The sequence below is a fragment of the Delphinus delphis genome, chromosome 17, assembly GCF_949987515.2.
Source record: "Delphinus delphis chromosome 17, mDelDel1.2, whole genome shotgun sequence".
Lineage (NCBI taxonomy): Eukaryota > Metazoa > Chordata > Mammalia > Artiodactyla > Delphinidae > Delphinus > Delphinus delphis.
The window spans coordinates 72124836-72150064 of NC_082699.1; the positions used below are offsets into that span (position 1 = coordinate 72124836).

The window sequence follows — 25229 nt, forward strand, 5'->3', positions numbered from 1 at the left end:
GGTCACAGATAAAAGCCTGTGACCAAGAACTGTCCCAGAGATAAGTCTCTTTTGAGCTGCATAGTGTTTTAAAAACTGGGGGATTTTAAGTAGAATCCTGTGAAATTTCCGTTTGTGTAGGTAAAAATAGTTGAACATCAGCAATTTTATATGTTCTACATAACACACAAAATTCTGAATTCCTGATTCTGAAGAACAAGGGTGAGGGCTACATGCATTGTCGCATGGCACCAAGAAGCTGGTTCTCTTTGGACTGAGCGCTGCCCCCCGCCGCTGCTCTGGGTCTCTCCGTGTCCTGCTGCCATATACCTCTGCTCCATCTGTTTGCATTACCCGCCTGGCCCCATAGCATTTGCCCTGTGACCCTCATTCTGACTCTGTCACTGCTGGCAAAGTGACCTGGTCACTTACTTCTCTGAGCCTCAGTGTCCCCATCTGTAAGGACAACACTGGCTCATTAGGTCACGGTGAAGATATGCTGAGCCCTTGTCTGTGAAACCACTGCGAAAATTGTAAATTATTATGCATCTGTGAGGAAGATCACCAGCTTCAGCAAATGTAGGTTACATTCAGCAAATGTAGGTTACATTCCCCTCCCCGCCCCACAAGGCCTGCCCGTGTGCACATAGGAATCTGCAAACAGCCTGATTTACTGATGCTCATTGATACAAACCAACGTGTGCTCAGTTCAAGTTCAACTGGATGTTCACTATATACAGGGAATTTGAGATCCTTTCATTTACTTCAATATTTACAAAAATAATTGGAACTGATGGTCTCTGGCATACAATGGGGAATCTGAAGCACAGAAGTTAAGGACCCTAGCCTAGGAATCACAGTTGGTGGGTCCCAGAGCTGTCTGTCTCCTTTTACCATCCCACAAAACCTCAGTTCATCTCTGTTCCCCACAGCATAGAGCACAGAGCCTTGCATACAGTAGGCCTACAGTCATCAAAGAACTTCTTGCAGGTGCCAGCTTGAGGCACAATTCATAGCTGCTTCCACCAGAGGGCAGTCGAGTTAAAGGCAAACATTCAGGACTGAGCATCCATTGTTAAGGAACAAAAAAAGTTTACCCTTGAAATGGGAGCCTTTCTTTTATGTAAGCAAGCATGTCTCTGAGCGAATTCTGATTTAAGAAGGTCATGGGAAGGGTCAGGTGGCTGGTTACTGGAAGCCCAGCCATATTCAGGAATTTTCTGATAAGCAGACCTGGGCAGTGCCAGCCCCAGTGACTCCACTGGGGCAAAGTGTCAGGAGCCACGGAGGCTATGTGGAGAGTCTAGATATAACACCTAGGGTCGCCAGTTGAAAAACTACCGGATGGCCAGTGATATTTGAATTTCACATAAACAAGGAGTAATTTTTAGTTTCAGTACGTCCCCAATACTGCATCAAGAATTTTAAGCCTGAGAGGGAGTTGGGTATATCTTATTAACCATCAGACTTGGATTTTGAAAAGAATGGACTGGGGTCAGGGAAGAGCAGAATGGGTGCCTGGGGGCGACTCTACAAGTTCGGAGGCTACCGTACTAGTCCAGGTGAGAGGTGCTGTCAACTTGGACCAGAACAGGTGATGGAGAGGACCATGGTGAGATGGAGTGGGATTGGACAAATATTGACTTGGTAGACTCCATGGAACTTGGTGAAGGAACATATATGGGAGGCGAGGGAGAGAAAACATTAAGGAGGACTCCAAGGTCTGGTTTCTGGATGGATGGTACAGGAAGAGTCTGGAAAGGAAAAGTCACAAATTTGCTTTTGGCATATTGAATCTGAGGCGATTTCTATGGGAAATTCACATGGAGAAGTGGCGTAAGGCAGTTGACCTGTTTCCATGGGGCCACAGGGAGCCTGGAAGCCTCATTTGCCAACCTGTTTGTTGTGGGTTCTTGATGTGCTGGGTGATGATATACACTTGAACTTGACCACAGCATTTGCCCATTTAAGGCAGGTCCTTTTGCCTCTTGAAAAAGGCAGCTGTTAACTACACTTGTTTGGCCGGTGACCAAAAGAACATGTCATGATGGGGTGACGTGATGGAGTGAGCTTTGCTAGTCCTTCTGGCCCCTCCCCCACCTTTCACATTGCCCTTACCTAACCACTAACTAGGGAAGCGTATTCTGGCGAAGCAGATTGTAGTAAAGGGCTTAAGAGCCGATGCCATTATCAAGGCTTTAGTGACCCGAATTAAATTCAGTTGGTTTCTTTATCAGTTCTCGTCCTTAGTGACTGAGCTCGTTCAAACTTCTTCAAATGCCTTGGCAACCCATGCGATACAGGTGATCCAGGGGGAAGGAGCAGACGCGTCATAACATGTGGTAAAGGGGCCTCGTTACCTGAATGTGTGAGCGACTGTGTGTGGAGACATCCTCGTGGACTCATCACCTGTTACACTCACAGGACCCTCTGCAGTGTCTGCAGTGCCCCAGGCACTGTGGGAGTCATAGCGCTTGACTTTGAGGAGGGCTCTGCTAGTCTTCATCAATGGCGAGATGTCTGGAGGGGCTATCCGGGAGAGGGTTGGAGCATCTGACTGAGTAGGGGGTGTTGGCTCCCTGGGTCCAGGGGCACGAATCCTACCCTGCAGGTGAGCAGGACCGGACGCCTGGCAGGGCCTGACATTTTGTATCGCACGGAGCCTCATTTGTGATTTCTCTAACTCTGTGTTGGCCACAATCTGAACATAAAAGCAGAAACGCCATCATTTTCCCCTCCACTACAATTTTCCTTCTTGAGGACTCTTTTATTCTTATCCTGATAAAATCCAAAGAAAGGGAAGCATCCTTTTCCATTAGTTGAAGGTTGAGTTGGGTCTCTGGGTTGAATTGGTGGAATGTGGGACTGGAGTGATTTAAACTTCCCGTGCCTCATGCTGGAATGGGCTTCAGAACCTCGGGCCAGCTGAGTGACCCATCACTCTCTATTAGATGCCAGGAAGAGCTCAGTGTCCAGCCTAGAAAGAAGAGTGTCAAAACAGAGGACTGCCTCTCAGGATATGGGGCAGGAACTGGGTACAGCCAAACACACTGCGTAACACCATTAGCAGAGATCACGTGGTGGTGAAGCCCTGGATTTGAACCCCCGTTCCCACCACTGGTTCAAGACCCATGGCCAATACACCTCACTTTTTTAACCTCTAAAATGGGCATGAAAAAAATACCACCTGCCTTTTAGGAGGGTTAAATGAATTAAATGAGTCAACATATATTAAACATTTTGCAGGTTGTCTTCTACAGATTAGTGTTCAATAAATGGAAATGATTATGCTACTATTATTAGCACTTTTGTAATTGAATTGTCCCATGTTCCAATGAATGAACTTCTGTCATATACCTCGTCAGTGGGAGCAACTGGGCCAAGTGAGTTTTTAGTTTCTTTTATTCAACTCACTTAGTGTAACATTCTTTTTAATTTAACTCACATACACATAGTCATAGACCAACAACATGGAAAAAATCCATAATTCTACAGTGCGTTCATAGGTCTTGTTTTGTGCATTCATTTACATTCAGATTAACTAATACTCGTGCACCCTGTGTTCAGGCTCTGAGCGGTTCCTGCAAATATATTCCCTTCCAATACTGGTTCATGTGCATAGGAGTAATTGTAGTATATGTACATGCCATTTTGTATTCTACGCTTTTTACATAATGTTATGCATGCATTCGTTTGGGGGGTTTACTATAATTCACTTTTAATTTTCATATCTTTGGACATTAAGGTTGTTTTCAACATTTTGCTAGAATATATTACACAGCAGTAGACCTATCTGTGCAGAGAGCTGCTTTTCTGCTAACTTATTGGTTGGGGATATATTTCCAGATGTAGGTAGAAACATACTATACTTGGTTTCATAGACTTGCTATATAGGGCATACAATAAATCTCTCAGTGTTGCATAAACATGAACAAATCCTCTCTGGTTGCTATGTCATTGCACGTGGGAAGAACTCCTGATACAGCTTTACGTCACTCACCTGGGCTTCATATTACTTCCAGGATGGGGAGCCCAGCCAATTAGCTCCCTTTAGCAATTGCCGGGTCAGGCAGGATTTAGGCATCCTTTTCCTCAATTTATGGCAAGGGATGTTTAGTCCTTGTTAGTGATGTCACATTGATTTGGTGTTTTTTTCAACTGTGGGACTGGGAAATGGCCTACATAAGAATTTCCTATCCTGGAATCTGGCTTCCTTTCAAGCTCTTGAAAAGTTGTAAAGGGATCTGAAGTCGTCTGATCTCCCCAAATGAGATCATCTACAATGTGTACCATATGTCTGTAAAGCACACTTGGCCCTTAGTCTCTAGGGTTATATTCTGGTAAAGGAACTTGTTAATGCAATGCTCATTAACTGTTTTCTGCCTGGTCCTATGAGACACACGCTTGGGCATAAATTGGTCAAATGCCACGAGTGAGAAAAATGCTAATTAGTGGATGACAGCCAAGCACAGCTTTATTTTCACAGGTCCAGCCTCGCTCTGGCCAAGGACAACCAATTTAGAAAAAAAAAAAAAATACATTTACTGCAGGAAGCATGGAGCAAATGGCATGAAATAAAGAAGCAGCCATTTCTTTTCCCCAGATGAAATGAGGCCACATTAATTTATTTCTACAGGAAGAGCTCATGATGACTTGCTTTTTATGAAACGGTGGTCATAAATCCATTGTCTCTTAGGTTCCCAGATGCATTTGTGACCTTCAGTTCCTTTCGCAGAAGGTTTCCGGAGGTGTCTGGGTATTGTCACTGTGTGGACAGCCAAGGGCGGGAGCTGGCTGAGACAGGTAAGCGCATTCGCCAGACCCGAGAGCCTAAATGTCACTCCCTGTCAATCAGAAACAGCGGCTGGGCTGCCCTGGATATGGAGGAGGGCGTGGCCTTCGCAAACTTTCAGGGACGGTCCTTTAAACACAGCTGCTGCTAGTCTACGTGGTGCCTTTGCACACACTGGAAAGAGGTGCTCAGCCCCTGCCCCACCCCACCCCTCCCCTGCGCAGATGCAGCTCCAAGCGTGGCAAGTAGGACCCAGGATGGACTGCAATCTCTCACTCTCTCAGCTGTGCTCCCTTGTGCTGTGAACAAACTGTGCAACCATACACAGCCGCCCTGACTTTGAAAACCATTAAAGCCTTGTTCAGACCCAAAGCACAACGATGCCAGTGGAGGCTCTGGCCTCTTTGTATCTGTTTACGCAGCGAGGTCAGGGCCTCCTGTCTGAATGAACCCATCCCTCCAAACGCTTGCTGTCTTGGCTCAGGTTTGGAGCTGCTACTCGATGAAATTTACGACACCGTTTTTGCTGGCCTGGACCTTGCTTCCACCTTCACTGAGACCACCCTGTACCGAATACTGCAGAGACGGTTCCTAGCGGTGCAGCTAGTCATCTCTGGCAGATTCCGATGTAAGTACTAAGCCGACGGCAGATGTGTGTGTTTCTGCTAGGAGAAAACCACTCGGGTTTCAAGTCGCTGCAGTCTCTGTGGCTGTCCCAGCAAAGTGGGTGCAGTGATTGAAACAGTCTTACCAGCGCCCAGAACGCATGCTGTAAACACACCAACTGTCCTTTCCTTTACCACGCGGATCTCTTGTAGGCCCCACGAAATGTGAAGTGGAGCGGTTTACAGCCACCAGCTTCGGTCACCCCTGCGCTCCGAGCTGCCGCCCAGATGGGGAGTACCAGGCGGTACAGTGCCAGAGGGATGGACCGTGCTGGTGTGTGGACGCCCAGGGACGGGAGATCCAGGGGACGCGGCGTCAAGGGGAGCCTCCGTCCTGTGGTGGGTGTCCTCTCCAGGCCTCCTCTCTTGTTCTCGTCAGGTTATGTGACTTTAAGTGTCTCTCCAGATGGACCTCTTCATAACCCATTAATTCCACTGCCTCCTGAGGGTGCCCCCACAGGCCTTTCAGGTTCAACATGATGCAAACCTGTTTATCATCATTAATTTCCAGCACATTTCTTGTCCTGCATCAGGCATGGTTGCTTCCTCAGGGAGCTCAGAGAATAGTAGAAGAATTAAGTGTACACGTGCCATGAGAGAAGTCTGTGCTGATAGCTGAAGGAGCACAGAGCAGAACCGGGTCAATCCTATCTCGCAGCATGTATGACAAGGAAATATCCAGGAAGGCTTCATGGAAGAGGTGACACTTGTTGAACATCTTCTAAAATAAAGATGTTTCCTGAAGGAGGAAAATAAAGAGAGGTGTTCTCTCTACAAAGAGCAGGAGAAACAAAATTATAAGGATATAAATACGAAAGGGTCCCAACTTATGATGGTTTGACTTACAATTTTTTGACTTTGCAATGGTGCGAAAATGATACACATTCAGTAGAAACAGTGCTTTGAATCTCGATCATTTCCCGGCCTAGAGATATGCGGTATGAAACTTTCTCGTGATGATGGGCAACGGCAGTGAGCCGCAGCTCCCCCCATTAGCCACTCGATTGTAACCCATACACTTATGACCATTCTGTACCCAGACAGCTATGCTGTCTTTCCCTTTCAGTACAGTATCCAATAAATTGCATGAGGGAATTCCCTGGCCATCTAGTGGTTAGGACTTGGCACTTTCACTGCCGGGGCCCATGTTCAAATCCTGGTCGGGGAACCAAGATCCTGCAAGCATCACGGTGAGGCCAAAAAAAAAAAAAATACTTACATGAGATACTCAGCACTTTATTATAAAATGGGCTTCGTGTTAAGATGATTTTACCCAACTGTACGCTAATGTAAGTGTTCTGAGTACATTTAAGGTAGGCGAGGCTAAGCTACAATGTTGGATATTCAGTGCGTTTTCGACTTCATGATATTTTCTGCTTACGATGGGTTTATCAGGATGTCACCCCGCCACAGTGGAGGAAGATCTGTAATAGGCATTGGTGAGCTAATGAACAGTGAATCCGCGAGAAGGATAGAGAAAAAGCATGTTGGAGTATGTTTGGGGTGGGGAACTCTGAAAGGCAGGGGTAGTAAGGTCTTTCATAGCAAAGCAAAGGCTTGGGGGCTTCATCCTGGAGGGTCAGAGGAGCTGTTGAGGGTTTTTAAGCTGGAGAGTGCCGTGTGGGGTTGGTGTGTAGGAAAGACAGCCCAGGCATTTTGGAGGACAGATTGTACAGGAGCATCAAGCTGCAGGTAGTGGGGCGTTTGAAGGTCATTGCAGTGTCCTGAAGAGAGATAAGGGGCCTATGTTACTTTCCTGGCGTGGCTGTAACAGATGACCACAAACTGAGTGGCTTAGAACAACAGAAATCTATTCTTGCACAGTTCTAAAGGCTAGAAGTCTAAAATCAAGGTGTCAGCAGGGCCATGCTCGCTCTCAAGGCTTCAGGGGAGAATCCTTCCTTGCCTCTTCCTGGTTTGTGATAGTCGCCAACAATCTTTGTGTTTTTAGACAGAAATGTAATTGTTTTATTTTTTAATTTTTATTGGAGTATAGTTGATTTACAATGCTGTGTTAGTTTCAGGTGTACAGCAAAGTGAATCAGTTATACATATACATATACACTCTTTCTTAGATTCTTTTCCATATAGGCCATTACAGACTACTGAGTAGAGTTCCCTGTGCTATACAGTAGGTCCTTATTAGTTATCTATTTTATACATAGTAGTGTGTATATGTCGATCCCAAACTCCCAATTTGTCCCTCCCCACCCTTACCCCCTGGTAACCATAAATTTGTTTTCTACATCTGTGACTCTATTTCTGTTTTGTAGGTAAGTTCATTTGTACCCTTGTTTTAGATTCCACATATAAGCAATGTCATACGATATTTGTCTTTCTCTGTCTGACTTACTTCACTCAGTATGATAATCTCTAGGTCCATCCATGTTGCTGAAAATGGCATTGTTTCATTCTTTTGTACGCCAACAGTCTTTGGTGTTCCTTGGCTCGTGACTGCATAACTCCACACTCTGCCTCTGTTGTCACATGGCTGTCTCCCTGGGTGTCTGCCTCTGTATCTCATCTCCTCTTCTTGTAACGACACTAGTTGTATAGGATTAAGAGCCCACTTAATCCTATAATTAAGAGCGCTCTAGAGTAGTAGAGCCTACTCCAGTAGGACCCCATCTTAACTCATTACATCTACAATAACCCCGTTTCGAAAGAAGATCACATCTGAGGTTCCAGGAAGGACATGAGTTCTGGGGAGCCTATTCAGCCCAGGACAGGAAGCAATACTGAAGTAGAAGTAGCGGGCTGTGGAAGAGGGTGTGGACTTGAGACATGTCACCAGGCATCCCAGTAAGACTCCATTCCAGGGACTTCCCTGGCGGTCCACTGGTTAGGACTTCGCCTTCCAACGCAGGGGGTGTGAGTTCGATCCCTGGTCGGGGAGCTGAGATCCCACATGCCTCGTGGCCAAAAAACCAAAACGTAAAACAGAAGCAATATTGTAACAAATTCAATAAAGACGTTAAAAATGGTCCACATCAAAAAAAGAAAATCTTAAAAAAAAAAGACTGTTCCACCTTGCAGTGAGACCCTGAAAGGTGTTAGCGGTGGAGCGGGAAGAATCCAGGAGCACTTGCAGGCTTCCAGTTTAGGTGAACTGGATGGCCTGGGCAAGATCTGAAACAGTGAAGGAGGAGTACAGTCTTTTTAGAGGCTCAAAATAGACATGTGTTAATGATCTTTCAATACTTCCTGGTAAACCAGTTGATTTCTCCAACTTAACATTTTGAGTTCTTGGCACAGTATTGGGTACCATCCTATCTGCAAAGTGTGAGGATGTAGAAAAAGAACATTCTGAAGCTCTGCCTTGAAGATAGTTTTACAATTACACTTTGGTTCTATTAAAACCCAGAGAATATTGTGCCCTCCAATTTCCAGGTAAAAATGAAGAACTGTGGTCTTCCAAATTAAAACCAAAAGTACTTCCAAATGCATGGATCATATATATTTTTTTACTTTTTCTCTCTGGTGTATCAGTCCTGTTTCCATGGAAACAAATGCCACATGGAACGAATATCTGAATTTTCTTTTTTTTTTTTTTTGCCTTGGTAACTCTACATAACAAATGAATGGACACAATATGCTCTTAATTTGGAAAGAGAGTAAGCCGAGCCGTGAGCTTGATTTCTTCCATACCTTGCTGTAATATCCATTAGAGGAAGCTGTGGCCTCATGGACGGATGTGTTATGTGTTCAGATGTTGCCAGTCTTTCTCACTCTCTCTGACCGCAAGTTCCAGCTCTTTATTGCCTGGTTACAGAGGAAAATTGGCTGACTTCCTTTTTGGCACCCATGTGAATTGAGGGAAAAGAATGATTTGGAAAAGTTGCGGGTGGGTGGATCGCAAAGGACTTCTAAGATTTATGGTTTTATGGAGAAAAATGGAGCTCTCTCCCTTCCACCTATGTGACTGAGACAATCGGAGTTTGAATTTAAAATCTTCTCTCTGAATGGGATGACAGTCAACTTAGGATATTCAGATAGAATGACCTGACCACACATATATTGAGTTAACTGAGTTAATACTATCTAATTAATAATTTCAAGGGAAGGTCAAGAAGCCTGGGAGAATGTGCTAAGTGTGTTTGCTGAGTGGGCATTATTGTATTATATTATGGGAAATATCATAATTCCTAAATACTGTATCAATATGTTGAAACATAGGAAAATATTTCTAATTATGGGAAATACCAATAGCACTTAAAGTATGGTTCTTATCCTCAAACAGACTACAAACGAGTTAGCCTAGATGAAATGACCCACAAGGAGGAATTGGAAGCCACATGAAGAGCATATGATGAAGCATTAAAGGCCATTAAGAATTCCAGTAGGAGAATACTGGAAAACAACATTTCATTAAAAACAAATAGGAATTTGTTGGTATAGTAGTTTCCTAGGGGGGCCGTAAGAAATGACCACAAACTGGGTGGCTTAAAATAACAGACGTTTAGAGGTGTGAATTCGGTCCCTGACTGACTTTTTTCATCTCACTACCAGAAAGATCTGAGGCCTTGTGGCAGGGTTGCTGGTGATAGCAAAACCGTCTCTCTGTTTGCATCTCTGTCTGCATCTCTCCTGCAGCTGAAGACCAGTCCTGTCCCTCTGAGAGGCGGCGGGCCATTTCCAGACTCCGCTTCGGGCCCTCGGGCTACTTCAGCCGGCATGACCTGTTCCTGGCTCCCGAGGAAGGACCGGGCTCTCAGAGAGTCACTGGATTTGCCTCATCCTGCCCCTCCTTGATCAAGGAGCTCTTTGTGGATTCTGGGATTCTCCACCCAATGGTACAAGGGCAGGATACACGGTTTGCTGCCCTAGAAAGTCTCCTCAAAGAAGCCATCAGAGGGATTCTTCCCTCCCAAGAGCTGGCCCGTCTTGCCCTGCAGTTCACCACCAACCCAAAGCGACTCCAGCAAAACCTCTTTGGAGGGAGATTTTTGGAGAATGTCATGCAGTTTAACTTGTCTGGAGCCCTGGGCCCAAGAGGTACGTTTAATTTCAGTCGCCTTTTCCAGCAACTTGGTCTCCCAGGCTTCCAAAATGGATGGGCACTAGCAGATCCAGCCAAGCCCTTCTCCGTGGGACTGGATTCAAATCCTGCCAGGGAAGCCCCTGAAGCCTTGAAGAGGGGTGCTGCTATGAATAAGCCAGTTGTGGGCAGCTTTGGCTTTGAAATCAACTTACAAGAGAATCAAAATGCCATGAAATTCCTTTCTTCCCTCCTGGAGCTTCCAGAATTCCTTCTCTTCTTGCAGCATGCTATTTCTGTGCCAGAGGACAAAGCAAAGGATTTAGGTGACGTGATGGAAATGGTGCTTAGCTCCCAGGGCTGTGGGCAGACACCTGGCAGCCTTTTTGTCCCATCATGCACTGCAGAAGGGAGCTACAAGGAGGTCCAGTGCTTTGCTGGAGAATGCTGGTGCGTGGATGCCCAGGGCCAAGAACTTGCTGGCTCCAGGGTCAGAGGTGGACAACCGAAGTGCCCCACAGAGTGTGAAAAGCAAAGGATGTGCATGCAAAGCCTCTTGGGTAGCCAGCCTGCCGGGTCCAGCCTGTTTGTCCCTTCTTGTACCAGTGAGGGGCACTTCCTCCCTGTCCAGTGCTTCAACTCAGAGTGTTACTGTGTGGACGCCGAGGGTCAGCCTATTCCCGGAACTCGAAGTGAACTTGGAGAACCCAAGCAATGTAAGTCTGTTGGGTATTCAATTTGCAGACTCTGATTCTCCCCTGGGCCCCTGACACAGTGCCTTACCGCTGTAGCTAAAGCCCCAAATTCTGTTATGGCAAAATATGCTGGCTGTTTTCTTTTTTTAACATTTAATTTTATATCGGAGTATAGTTGATTAACAATGTTGTGATAGTTTCAGATGTTCAGCAAAGTGATTCAGTTATACATATATCTATTCTTTTTTCAAATTCTTTTCCCATTTAGGTTGTTACTTAATATTGAGCAGAGTTCCCTGTGCTATACAGTAGGTCCTTGTTGTTTATCCATTTTAAGTATTATGCTGGCGGGCTTCCCTGGTGGCACAGTGGTTGAGAGTCCGCCTGCCAATGCAGGGGACACGGGTTTGTGCCCCGGTCCGGGAAGATCCCACATGCCGCGGAGCGGCTGGGCCCGTGAGCCATGGCTGCTGAGCCTGCGCGTCTGGAGCCTGTGCTCTGCAACGGGAGAGGCCACAACAATGAGAGGCCCGCGTACCACAAAAAAAAAAAAAAAAAAATTATGCTGGCTGATTTAAAAATTGTCCAGAAAGGTCTTGATAATGTTTACCATTCTAAGGAGTGAATAGGGAGATTTATTTGGCCTTAAGGAACTGCCACGTACGTGTCTGCCGTGCTGACAACAGCTGGTCTCAACCGTGTTCATTTAGTGATGGGGATGTTCTCTTTCTGGATGATACTTACAAATTTAAGGTTGATGGCATCTCTATGGTTGTATAAGGTGTTAGACAGAGTTTGGACAGTTAAGGTCTTCCATCTCGGTCTTCGGGGCTTATTAAACTTCTTAACCTGACGTACCTGTGCTTTGTTCCTCCCCAGGCCCCACACCCTGTCAGTTACAGGCTGAGCGCGCCTTCCTTGGGACGGTGCGGGCCCTGGTCTCTAATCCCAGCATGCTGCCCACCCTCTCCAGCATCTATATCCCACAGTGCAGTGCCAGCGGGCAGTGGAGACGCGTGCAATGTGACGGGCCCCCCGAGCAGGCCTTTGAGTGGTATGAACAGTGGCGAGCTCAGAACCGTGGTGGCCAGGAGCTGAGCCCTGCAGAGCTGCTAATGAAGGTCAGGAGCTACAGAGAAGTGGCTTCCAGAAACTTCCGTCTCTTTATTCAAAGTCTGTATGAGACTGGCCAACAAGACATCTTCCCAGGGCTGGCAAGATACTCGTCAGTCCAAGATGTCCCGCTGGCAGTGTTGGAAGGGAACCTGACCCAGCCCAGAGGGAACATCCTTCTGGAGCCCTCCGTCTTCTGGCAGATCCTAAACGGCCAGCTCAGCCGATACCCAGGGCCCTACTCAGACTTTAGCACGCCACTGGCCCACTTCGACCTCCGGAGCTGCTGGTGTGTGGATGAGGCTGGTCAAAAGCTGGAAGGAACCCGGACCAAGCCCGGCAAGGTCCCAGCATGTGAGTTAAACCACGAAGAGCTGAATTTGTGGGTTTTAAAAATGGGTATCTGGTGGGAGTGTATTGTCAAAGCTGGAATGGAGTTTAGAGAAGGCCAGGTACATCCCTTCAATGTATGGCTGAGAAAACTGAATGTATTAGTCAGCTCAGGAGGCTGTAACAGAGTAGCAGACTGAGGGGCTCAACCAACAGACATTTGTTTCTCACAGTTCTGGAGGGTGGAAGGTCAAGGTGCCGGCAGACTCGGTTCCTGGTGAGAGCCGTCTTCCTGGCTTGCAGAAGGCACCCCTCTCACTGTGTATTCACATGGCAGAGAGAGAGGAAGAGCTTTGGTCTCTTCATTTTTTAAGACACTAATTCCATCCTGAGGGCCCCAGCTTCATGACCTCACCTAAACCTAATCACCTCCCAGAGGTCCCACCTCCAAATACCATCCCATTGGGGATTAGGGCTTTAGCACATCCCTTTGAGGAGGACCCAAACATTCAGTCCGTAACACCGAGGCTCACAGAAGGGAAGTGAGTTCCCTACATCTACACAGTCAGGCATCGGCAAAGTTAATGTAATTCATTTTTAAATTTTCATATAATCGATTATTTAAATCAATGCCTCAAATTTTAACTGGATGTCTTCTGTGTGCAAAGCATTATCTTAGCCCAGTGAAGGCTATAAAGTGAATATGACCTGGCTCTTGCTCCGTATGGCGAATGCTTTAGTAATCTGTCCTAAGTAGGTGCATCGTTTGGTTAACCAGCACATATTGTGATGGTTTTGTTACTTATAAGGACACTGCTAGGTGCTGTGGACCTCAGGAAGAGCTTCTGTCTTCAAAGTGCCTTTATTTATCTATACTTGAGGGGGGTTAATTCAAGGGCTAATTGAAGAGCTGCTGAAGGAGGCCTGTGAGTTCACCTTTGTGGCAGAAGACTTACAACAAAGCTATGGTGTATGACATAAACAGAATGAAGCTGACTCTGTGTCTTAAACTAAAATGCCTTACCACCAAATAGCCATGCCATCAGTTTGAAAGAGCAACCAGACAGATTCAACACTGGTATTACCAAAGCAGAATCTCACTAACTAGCAGTTGTTAATTTTACAGGTAACATTATAGCTGTTTAAGTCCAATAAAATCTCTCCATTCATCCTTTGCAATGTTCAACATTGCCCAGACCTTTCTGCTATTGTTAAAATTAATCAATTTTTTTAATTTTAATTTTTTTATTTAAAAATTTTAAAAAATTTAAACGGTTTTTAAAGGTTACAGTCCATTTACAGTTACTACAGAATATTGGCTATATTCCCTATGTTGTACAATTCATCCTTGAGCCTATCTTATACTCAATAGTTTGCACCTCCCACTCTCCCATCCCTATATTGTCCCTCCACTCTCACTGGTAACCACTAGTTTGTTCTCTGTATCTGTTGAGTCTGCTTATTTTTTTGTTATATTCACTAGCTTGTTGTATTTTTTAGATTACACATATAAGTGACATCATACAGTATTTGTCCTTCTCAGTCTGACTTATTTCAGTTAGCATAATGCCCTCCAAGTCCATCCATGTTGCTGCAAATGGCAAAACTTTATTCTTTTTTATGGCTGAGTAGTATTCCATTGTGTGTGTGTGTGTGTGTGTGTGTGTGTGTGTGTGTGTGTGTGTGTGTGTGTGTATGTATATACACCACATCTTCTTTATCCATTCATCTGTTTACAGACACTTAGGTGTCTTCTTTATCCATTCATCTGTTTATGGGCACTTAGTTGGCTTCCATATCTTGGCAATTGTAAATAATGCTGCTATGAATACTGGAGTGCATGTATTTTTTTGAATTAGTGTCACTATTTTGACATTAGCCGAAGTTTAGGCTTTAGCAGAAGTGGGTTTTGGGTGATAGGAATATGTGATGAGAACGGTAATTCCCTGGGCATCTTGAATAGCCTGGAGACCCACTACTAGGATTCTCCTTTAACATGTCAAGTCCTAGCAATGGGCTGACCTTCAAAGTCAACACACAGATGTCAGCATGACTGTTATATAAGAAGTCTCATTTATTTTTTGAGATTCTCTGGACCAATGGTCAGGTCTCCTACACGGGGACATTCCTGTATTTTTAGATGATTTAAGACTGAATTTGGTCCTCTTTGGATCTAATTTTTGGGGCCTGAGTTGCTGATACCAAAAGCACCTAGTAAATTCAGTAGCTAGTCTCATTCACTTTGAGACCTTATTCACCAAAGCGTTGGAGCTGAACTTAGAATATACCATCTCTTTCATTGAGTAATGTGAGGTTGTGTAGAGTAGACCACCCGGGTTTATAGAATAATCCACTGGGAAGAAAGTATTAGAACTTCCATTTATATTTAGTATTTTATCTCTTCCTTTTACATTTCTGTTTTTGTTTTTGCCATTAACTTTTGACAGCTGAAACAGCTGAGAAAACTGTACCCAGCACCTTATTATACCGGTACATACATATGCTTTATAAATAAAGAAATGCACATGTTTTGGGGTGCATGTTCAAACTCTTTCGTTGATAGGGGTGTGTTATCAGAAGGGCTTGGTGGCCATTGGTTCAGAGCCCTGATGCTCAAAGCATCAGACTCGAGCAGCATCAGCACCAGTTTGGGAACTTGTCAGAAATTCAGAATCTCGGACTCCATCTGCTCAATCAAAATCTGCATTTCTGCAAGATCCTCATGTGGATCTAATGCTCCCTAAAGTTTGAGAAGGATGGACCTAGAAGACAGAGCCCTAGGCATCTTGAAACCGGGTTCTGTTACCTCCTACTCTGTGAGCTAGAGAAAGGTCGTCTGTCTTAGTCTTAGTTTCATCTGTAAAATCTGGGTTATGACAGATAACTACTTCAAAAGCGTTGGTGTGAGAATTATAGCAGACAATAGATGGAAAGTGCCAGGTCCAGTACATAGAAAGTCCTCAACTAATTGGACTAATACAACTGACAGTAAGTAAGGAGGTGACCAGTAACTTCCTGCACACATGCAGGGATGATGGCTCCTGCCCTTAGGGGTATGATGTCAGGTCCTGTCCGTATTGCCATCTCTGGCCTGTTGGCAGTTTGCTTTCTTCACTTCATATGCATTTATGGACCACCTGCTGTGTGCACTGTGCCGTGTGACGGGGAAACAATCATGAGAAAGGTATGGTGTCTGTCCTCCAGGGGCTCAGAGCCTAGTGTGAGAAACTGACTTGTCATCGGGTAATAAACTGAAATGATAGAACAGAAGTGTGAACACAGAAGACACGACGGAGGATGCCCAGAGAATGGGGCTACTCACCGAATGGGGAGTTGGGGAAAGATTTGCATGGCATCAGCTTCTGGATCGTGAGGGATGTTTGCCCAGCCCTTCCTGACAGAGGAAATAGATGTGCCGGGTCAGGGAGACTGTGAAAGGGTCTGCTTTGTTGGGGATGGGTGGAGAAAGGTGGTAGGAAGGGGGGCAGGGTACTTAGGAGGGAATTATAGAAGGAGAGACTAAAGGTAAATTGGGGCCAGATTTTCAAAGGTCTTAAGTGTCCAGTTATGGAATCTTCAGTCTATTCTGAAAGACATGAGCAGTAAGCATAGAGTTTTGAATGTGAACTTTTGCTTCAGGGATTCCAAATCCGTGGGATTGAGAGAATAGATTTTTTGATCAAGAACATCCACAGAAATCAATGTCTTCAAATCCTAGGTGTCAAGAGTTTCTGGTAATCCTATGCTCTCAAAAGAATCTACTGAACACATTCACTGTTGAATTCAGTGTGATTGACTGAAATAAATATGGCTCGGTGGCTTTTTATAGTAGTAACAATTTCAAGGACAGCATGTACCAGACATGTGCCAACCACTTCAGCTGCCACACTCATAGAATAATTACAAAAACCCTATGGCGTAGATTCCCTGATTATCCCCATTTCACAGATCACAAGACTGAAGCTCAGAAAAGTTAAGTACATTATTACACAGCTGATAAGAGATCATGCTGACATTTGAACCCAGAGGTCTCTGAGAGTCATGCTCTTTCCCTTTCACAAGAATAACTCTTTACTAAATTACAATGCCTTCTTTCAACTTTTGATATCCATCTATCCATCCACTCATCCATCCATTCATCCATTCCCCCATTTATCCATCCGTTCCCCCATCTGTGGTCTATACATCCATCCGTCCATCCACTCATCCATCCATCCATCCATCCATTCCCGCATTTATCTGTCTATTATCCATCAATCCATCCATCTGTCCATCCTTCCATTTGAGGCAGCTGGTCAACATCACTGGTTCTAGAGTCATACTGACTAGACTGGAATTCTGAAGCAACTATTTGCCAGCTAGGAGCTTGTTTAAAGTTATATGACTTCACCATGGCTCGGTTTGTCATCTGTAACACACACATAATAATAACATCATACTGGGCTGTTTAATAAATTAAATTAAATTGTTTGTGTAAATGTTCATAGTACAATGCCTGGCATGAAATAAACATTAACTACTACTAATCTTCTTACAAAATAGATACTCCATAAATGTTGAGTGAATGCAATTGTGGAGACAAAACAGGAAGAACATTTCAGGTTGTGGAAAGAGCTGAGGTGAAGGAAACAGCAGAGGCAGAAATATGTGTGTGAGTGTGTGTGTGTGTGTGTGTGTGTGTGTGTGTGAGAGAGAGAGAGAGAGAGTGTGTGTGTGTGAGTGACTGTGTGTGTGTGAGCGTGTGTGTGAGTGTGTGTCTACATGCTCACATACTTCAAAGGGGTCAAAGGGAGCAACACGAGGTGGATGAATCCGTCTGTGATGTCTTTACTTCCCTAGGTCCTGGCTCTTGTGAGCAAGTGAAGCTTCGTGTCCTGCAGTTCATTAAGGAAGCAGAAGAGATCGTCATGGATTCCAACAGTTCTCGGTTCCCTCTGGGAGAGAGTTTCCTCGCGGCCAAAGGAATCCGGCTGACGGACGAGGAGCTGGCCCTTCCTCGCCTCTCCCTGCCCCGAGAGACTTTATTGGAGAAGTTTCTGAGCGGGAGTGATTATGCCATTCGATTGGCAGCTCTGTCCAGTGAGTGCCCGGTGCTTCTGGTTTCTTGTTCCTTCTTTGGAGGAAGCAAGAGCTTGAATTAGTTCCTCTTCAGTCATCTTCAGGACTGTGGTTTCCCTGGGCCCATGGATTCCGGAAAAGACAAAGGCTTTTTGTGATCCCAGCCAAAGCTGGAATTTTGCACACCTCTCCGAGATGTCCCCCGATCCTCCAGCAGAGCCCCTTGGGGGCAGGGCTTCACATTTTGTATTGCAGATGGTGCCTGCCGCCCACCAGGAAGCCAAGCATTCTGGTTAGAAGGTTCAAATATGTGAGCCCCAGATGCTCCCATTCCCCTCATGGCATGTTCTGAGGCTTCCCCCCATTTCCAAGGATTCAGGAACACCCCTCCAAGGGGGAAAGGAGAGGAACCCTCCTAACTGAGGAACTTCCGGGTTTAGGCACCTTCCTCATGTGAGCGAATCTAATCCAGGTAGTAATTCCAAAAAGCACAACTTAGTGCCTGCGTGTAACAGAAATACGCTCAGAGGACTGACACTGCTCTGGCCTAATAACAGCTCAGCGTTTCAACTAATTGAAATGTGCCTCTGGCCAGGCACTTCCTGTGCTAAGCAGATTACCGCATCTTTGCATTTGGTCCTCCAACAGCTCCATGAGAATGATGCTATAATCCCCATCTTTGATTCTTTTCAAATGTGGAAACAGAGGTTAAGTCGCACGCCCAAGTTCACCTAATTAATAACTAGCAGAGCCTGGATGCGATGCTGGTGGTTTGGCCCCCGGGCCTCCGTCCCATGCCCCTGCTGCCTGGTATGGCCAGGCTCGGAGCCTAGATTGGTCTCATCCCAGGGCCCCATCTCATCCTCCAGCACCTGCAGCCTGCTCTGGCAGCAGGGTCCCATGTCTCTGCAGTCCTCTCGCTGACCCCGCACCAACTTGGCAGGGAGGACCGATTCGTCCATCTCCAAGCAGACCCGAGTTCCCAGCCCCTTGTCAGCTTAGCTGATTCCCTGTCAGGGGTTCTCTGGGCTTGGGCCACAAAACAGCCAAGCAGTGTTCCCCTCACATCTGTACTGAGATGACGAGCGCCCACGCCCACAGGCTGGAGCCTCCCTGCTTTCATGTTCCTGGCATGTCTGCCGCCACCTTGACATTGGGTTTCGCATGTCTTTATTTCCTTAACCACATGTGAGAGTCTCCCAAGAGCCATCTTTATTTCCTGCTTCTCTTGCTCATCAGCCGGGGCTTTGGGAGGACAAGGCACCCGTCTTATTCTTTATATCCTGGGGCCTAGAACAGCACTCAACAGATAGTGGGAACCTGGAGAATGTTGCTTAACCACCCTTGATTCTTTCCTCCTCTTTTTTTCTCTTCTCCTTCCTTCCCTCCCCTCATGCCCAGGTACTTTCTTTCTCTGTTCCTTAGAGACTTGGAGATTCTGCTTTGGGCAGGAAACCAGTGTTTTAAAATTTTGTGCATGGGCAGGGTATGATGTAATCAAAGAGAGGGGGAGGGACTGATGCCCCTTGAGTTGTGACCACATTGGTTAGAGAGGGAAATTTAGAGGAAGGGAAGAGAGAACGGTTGGCACCATAGGGATTTATTCGCTGAATGGTATGATGGCATATTCCTCAGAAGTCAGGCTAAGGAAGTTGCCCTCCACCAAGCCACTGGCTCTGATTTTGCATGTCTGACATCACTGGGAAAAAAGGAAGTGTCTATAGAGAAGGACCAGGGTTGGTCACTTTCCTTGGCATCCCTGCAAATGAGAAGAGGCACGTCTACTGTTGCAGAGGAGAGGAAGCTCTTGGTGTGCAAACCTCCATGTCCTGTAGAGTACGGGGATCGAAGGCCCAGCGCAGAAAAAGATTGAGGGCCACAAAGTGTCTTTGACCATCAGAACCTGGTAGCAGTGTCCCAGGTCCTCGTGAGGGGGAGGGGTGGGCGCAGGAGGAAAGGTAGCTGCTACGCAGCTGTGCGCGGCACACAGTCAACGTGTGATAAGTGTCATCAGTGATCACTGCTATCTCATGTGCTGAAGACACTGTGTTGACCTGATCAGCTCTAAATGAGAATTCCTGAAGAAGGAGGAACAGTGATTCCATTCCTTCAAACTTCAGCCGACACTTTTCTTTTCTTTTTTTTTTTGACTGCGCCTTGCAGCTTGCGGGATCTTAGTTCCCCCACCAGGGATCAAATCCGTGCGCCCTGCAGTGGAGGTACAGAGTCCTAACCACTGGACCACCAGGGAATTCCCATCAGCTGACATTTTAGTTTTATGTTTTTTTACATTTTTATTTTTAATGGGCAATCTGGTGAGTGCCTACCCACTGCTCAGTGAGCCTATTTTGGGTGGAAGTGTTTGTCACATAAATAAAAAAGCTGCCTATGTTGAAACAGGGTCTGTGTGGCTGTTCTCAGGATGGAGCCTACGCGGCCCGGGCTTTGCCAGTCAGGCACTCACATCTCTGCTCCTCTCTCCTGACTCCAGCCTTTGACTTCTACCAGAGACTCCGTGTCCACCTGGGCAGATCCCCACAGGCATCCACCCCTCTGCGGTCCAGCATCTACGTGCCCCAGTGTGACGCATTCGGAAGTTGGGAGCCCGTGCAGTGCCACGCCGCAACTGGTGAGGGGGGCGGGCGCCCTGGGGAGGCCAAGTGACACCACTTAGAGGAAAGAGCCCGGCCCTGGGGGGCAAGTGAGCTGGACTCTAGGCCCCTGTTTGGCGGCTGGGGGCAAGTCCTTTAGTTTCTCTGGCCTCTGGTTGTCCCATCTGTACAATGGGAGCAGTGGCCTTCTACCAGCCCAAAGGTCACGTGAGTGGTTGCTGAGGTTTCTGGGTGTTAAGGCCTGTGATTGTGGACAGTGTTGGGGAGGGCGGACAGATGGGAGGATGGGAGAGGGACCTTATTGGCACTGCTATGCATGCAAATGAGGAAAGTTTTTTAAAATTTTTAAAAGATTTTTATTGGAGTGCAGCTGATTTGCAGTGTTGTGTTAGTTTCAGGTGTACAGCAAAGTGAACCAGTTATGCATATACATATAGCCACTCTTTTTTAGATTCTTTTCCCCTATAGGCCATTACAGAGTATTGAGTAGAGTTCCCTGTGCTGTATAGTAGGTCCTTATTCGTCATCTATTCTATATATAGTAGTGTGTATTGCGGGACACTTGGGGCAGGTCCCTCGGGGCGCTTCCTGAACTCTGGCTGTGGCTCTTTTCCAGGGCACTGCTGGTGTGTGGACGGGAAGGGAGAGTACGTCCCTACCTCGCTGGCTGCCCGCTCCCCTCAGATCCCGCAGTGTAAGAGAAGCCCCCCTGACCCGGGCGGTGGGTGCTCTGGTGGGTGGTGCCCACTCCCAGCCTGGGGAGGCTCCGTGGGCCAGCCCTTCAGACGAGCCCCTGAGGGCAGCCAGACCACGCCTCCTCTAGTCCCCAGGCCTGGAAGACTCTCCCTGACCTTGGCCCTTCCTAATTGGTGGTCCTCGTTTCCCAGGTGGAGAGAGGCAGCTGCAGGGGGAGAGGGAGCCCCAGGTCTCCCCGCTGCACCTGCTCCCTGGGCAGTTTCTGCCACTTCTGTACTTTCAGCAGCCACGTTGCATCTGGTCTATAGTCCAACCTCTTTCCTGAGTTCAGACCCGTGCAATCAAGCGCTCGCATTACACGTCAGAGATGATACGTCCCATGTGGGTCTTTGTCCCAGAATCTCAGCCTGCTTCTTCTCTGAGTTTCCAGCTCTATGTATAAGGCACCTCCATCCACCCAGATGCACGGCTCTGACACTCGGGCCAACCTGGGCTCCCCACCCTTCCTTGGCACCCATGGCCAGTCTGTTAAGAGGTCCCCTCTCTCCCTGCCAGGCCCCACCAGCTGTGAGAAGTCTCGAGCCAGGGCACTGCTTTCCAGTTGGAAACAGGCTGGTTCCCAAGGAAACCCATCTGCAAAAGACCTGTTCATCCCAACCTGCTTAGAGGTAAGCCTCTGAAGGCCCAGGAAGGGTTGAGAGGGAAGCTAGAACTTCCTGGATGGTAATTTTTCTAGTTTTCAATAAATTTGTTTTAGTCGAAAACTCACAGGAGTTCTAGACCTGGGTTTTTGTCCCAGCCCTGGCTGACCCTAGCTGTGTGAACTTGGGTAATTTACTTACCTTCTCTGTGCTTCTCCGTACTTTGTTTTATCCTAAGATCAGGCCACATTTTAACCTTCCCTAGCGCTAGGATTGTTTTGAGGCCCTAAGGAAATATCTTTAATGAAAACTCTTTGAAAAATAATCTACGCATGTACAGTTTCTGAGGCCGTTTGCCACATCGCCACGCTCATCACATTTTAGCTTCTCAGCATAAATGGGGGACGTAATGTATTTCCCTCCACAGCTCCGTGGAGGGTTGTCATGGTTTAGTGCAGTGACTGATGTGAAAGCTCTTAGGGAAAAGCTTCTTGCTGGAATCAACCACTTAGGTGCCAAATGATGGCAATCTCTGTGCCTCAGGCCCCTTTCCCTGAAGTAGGGGTGATAGGAACACCTCCACCCACTCTGCTAGGCTCCAAGGGGCTCCAAGAAAATCAGATGAAATCAGCAGTGTAGAGGTTAGTGAAACTGCAAATTACTGAGCAAAAGTTTCCTTATTATTATTCCTCATTATTATTGTTGTTTGGTGCTGTAAACATGGACCCCAATTATGATGGAGTTTTATAGAGAAATTTAATCTTTTATTTTGGCTGACAGCCCCCTACCACTGGAATGAGAGTCTGCGCCATCATCAGGGGTGGGGTGGCGAGTTCACCCATGGAGGAGGAGAGGCAGAAACCACAGCTCTGATGGAGGGAAAAGGGGTTCAGAGCAGGTCCCAGAGAACCTCTGATCGTGTGGTTTTCCAGCCTGTCTCCTGGAGCACCCAGGTGCCAGGAAACAGGACCCAAGACGTCCACTGCCCAAACGGGATGGCTATGCCTTGGACCCAACTCTCGAAGAAAATTCACGTTAATGGCTAAAGTGTTCTCAATTTTAAGTCTTTATCCCATGTTTTCTCAAACCTTTGCTTGGCTTTGACTCTTACCTGTGTAGCTAAAAAGCCGTGCGCCCAGGGGTGCATCACCTGATTTCTCTGGGCCTCTCTGAGTAGAATGAGGACAGTGGGCTCCCTACCTCCCAGGGACTGAATGACACCCCCAGGGAGGGGGGGGCCTCCTGGTATGTTCTCTGGAAATGTCGGGTGTCGTTATGATGGTCATTTCTTGTCTGTGAACATGGCACAGCAGAGTATAAAACAAACAAGTGCCCAAGAAAAGTCAAGGAAACCTCCAGTGACGGCCAGGAAGGTTGGGGGAGCTGCCCTCTCCCGACACCTGCTGTTACACACGCTCAGGAGAGATGATGTTTTCTTCCATCAAGGGCTCTGAGAAGGAACGTGCTCAAGGGTCCATCTAGTCCCACCTCCTTCTTTTTTAGATGAGGAAACTCTCCCCAGTGAATCGAAGGAGCTTCCCCAGCATCCCCCAGCTGGCCCTGGGGCAGGCCGAGGAGACAGGGGCCCCGGTCAGGGTTTGGGTGGCTGCCTTTTACCTTTTCTTTATTCCCTGTTACAGGTGTTACAGACTCCCTTTCTCCAAGGGATGCTTGCTGAAAATCATTTCTGGAATGGGGGGCATTATTTCAAGAGAGTGGCTGGGCTTTGGGGCTGGATGGGTTTAGGCCCAGCCCGGGTCTGCCGCTCCCCAACCTATGGGATGTTGTTCTGTCACTTTCCCTCTCTGAGTGAGCCTCAGTTTCGCCTGCCCTAAAATGGGTTAACTGTGGTTCTTGTCTCATGGGGTTGTTAAAATCACCAACTCAAATAATGTATGTAGAGGGTCTGGAAGAGGACAGCACCTCCTCCCACCCCTTCCACTTGGAGAAACCATCCCCAGTGGTTCTGAAGGAACATTCTTGACATCTGGCTACTGACGTATCAGCTACAAAATCACCTGCCCTTGGTGACACGACCTCGGCTTTGTCTCAGACAGGAGAGTTTGCCAGGCTGCAGGTGTCAGAGGCCAGCACCTGGTGTGTGGACCCGGCCTCAGGAGAGGGCACACCGCCTGGCACAAACGGCAGTGCCCAGTGTAAGTATGGCTCCTCCCCCGTTACCCCCTACCCCACCCATGAGCACCGGGTGTGGAGCCCCAAGAGCTGGGGCTTCACGTCCCAGCTCGACCACTTCCAGAGCTGCGCAAGCCTCTATCCTCACTGTGCCTCAGTATTCTCACCTATGAAATAGGGACAATATTCCTCCACTTCAGTGGGTTCTTGGGAGAAATACACACAGCAGAGATTGGGGCTGCACTTCGTAACTAGAGGCGCAAACCAGCGCTGGTCCCTATTAAAGTGGGCACTGGTGCTTTCATGGGAGACCAGCTGTGCAGCACGGATGCCACCACAGGCTCCAGCCTGGCTCCGCCGTCTGGTTTCCACGGTGAGGTCAAGACGATGTCCGTAAAGTGCAGACGTGTTTATGTCCCTCCTCTGCCTGGAACCCATTGACACTCCCCATGGTCCTTAGGGCCAGGCTCTTTGCTGTGGCTCATGGGCCCCTGTGTGTGTGGCTCCTGTAACTTCTTTTGCTTCTCTTGTTTCTCCATCTCAGCATCAAGATCCAGGTGTAATAGACTGTAGTCAGACGTTTCAAGCAGGCAGACACTCTCTTCCCCCGGGGCCTTAATGTGTTCTGGTTCAGCCTCTGCAAACCTCCCACCCCTCCCGCTACCAGCTGGCTAAGTCTTACTCAGCCCACCCATAGGTCCCTCCAGGAAGCCTTTGCGGGCCTCCCCCTTCCACGGCGGAGTTCACTACCTTCCTACGGACTCCTAAACTGCCCTGCACATCTCCTGTTGTCGCCCTTATCATCTGAACTGTGGTTGCTCACGTGTGTGTGTGTGTGTGTGTGTGTGTGTGTGTGTGTATGGAGCAGATAGGGGAGTACAGACCTGAGCGAGGCCCAGGCTTTGCCCTGTCCTAGTTCAACACCCCAGTGGGGAGGCACCCCAGACCCTGGGGCCCTGCAGGCAGGTGGCAGTCGGTGGTGGGTGGTGACAAGGGCTATGGCAGCTTCACGGGCAAAGAGCCCATAGGGCTTGTCTTTGCATCAAGGCCCGAGCCTCTGTGAAGTGCTCCAGAGTGGAGTTCCCTCCAGGAGAGCCAGCCCTGGCTACGCCCCAGCCTGCACGGCGGAGGATGGAGGCTTCTCCCCAGTGCAATGCGACCCGTCCCAGGGCAGCTGCTGGTGTGTCCTGGGCAGCGGAGAGGAGGTGCCTGGGACCCGCGTGGCTGGGAGCCAGCCGGCCTGTGAGAGTAAGTGGTGATGCTGCAGAGGGGCTCCCTGGGCTGGTGGGGTCCTGCTCATCTCTTCCTTTGTCCTGGCTGGGGTTGGGGGGACTCCAAAGGTGCCAGGACAGTGGGGACAGGAAGGGAGACAAGGGAACCGCAAGAGGGATGTGGTCACAGTTGATTCCCGTGATGCTGAAACTGCGTCTGCTTTGTACCAATGCCCAGCCCTGGGGCTCAAACCAAGGAGAGCCCGTGCAGGGACCTCCTGAGCCGGCGCCTCACAAAGCTCAGGCCTGCTGAGGGGTGCCGGGTC

The 25229-nt window shown here is 47.6% G+C and overlaps 1 protein-coding gene across 1 annotated transcript in view; it reads left to right on the plus strand.

Annotated features, from left to right (window-relative positions):
- TG (thyroglobulin) overlaps positions 1–25229 on the plus strand; it is a 241949-nt gene that overhangs the window by 5513 nt on the left and 211207 nt on the right. Inside the window, exons 6-16 of the mRNA XM_060035310.1 lie at positions 4676–4782; positions 5256–5399; positions 5590–5775; positions 10030–11130; positions 11989–12576; positions 17392–17631; positions 20102–20239; positions 20839–20916; positions 21474–21586; positions 23613–23715; positions 24740–24940. Of these exons, the coding sequence (XP_059891293.1) occupies positions 4676–4782; positions 5256–5399; positions 5590–5775; positions 10030–11130; positions 11989–12576; positions 17392–17631; positions 20102–20239; positions 20839–20916; positions 21474–21586; positions 23613–23715; positions 24740–24940 (2999 nt within the window). The remainder of the gene's footprint in view (positions 1–4675; positions 4783–5255; positions 5400–5589; positions 5776–10029; positions 11131–11988; positions 12577–17391; positions 17632–20101; positions 20240–20838; positions 20917–21473; positions 21587–23612; positions 23716–24739; positions 24941–25229) is intronic.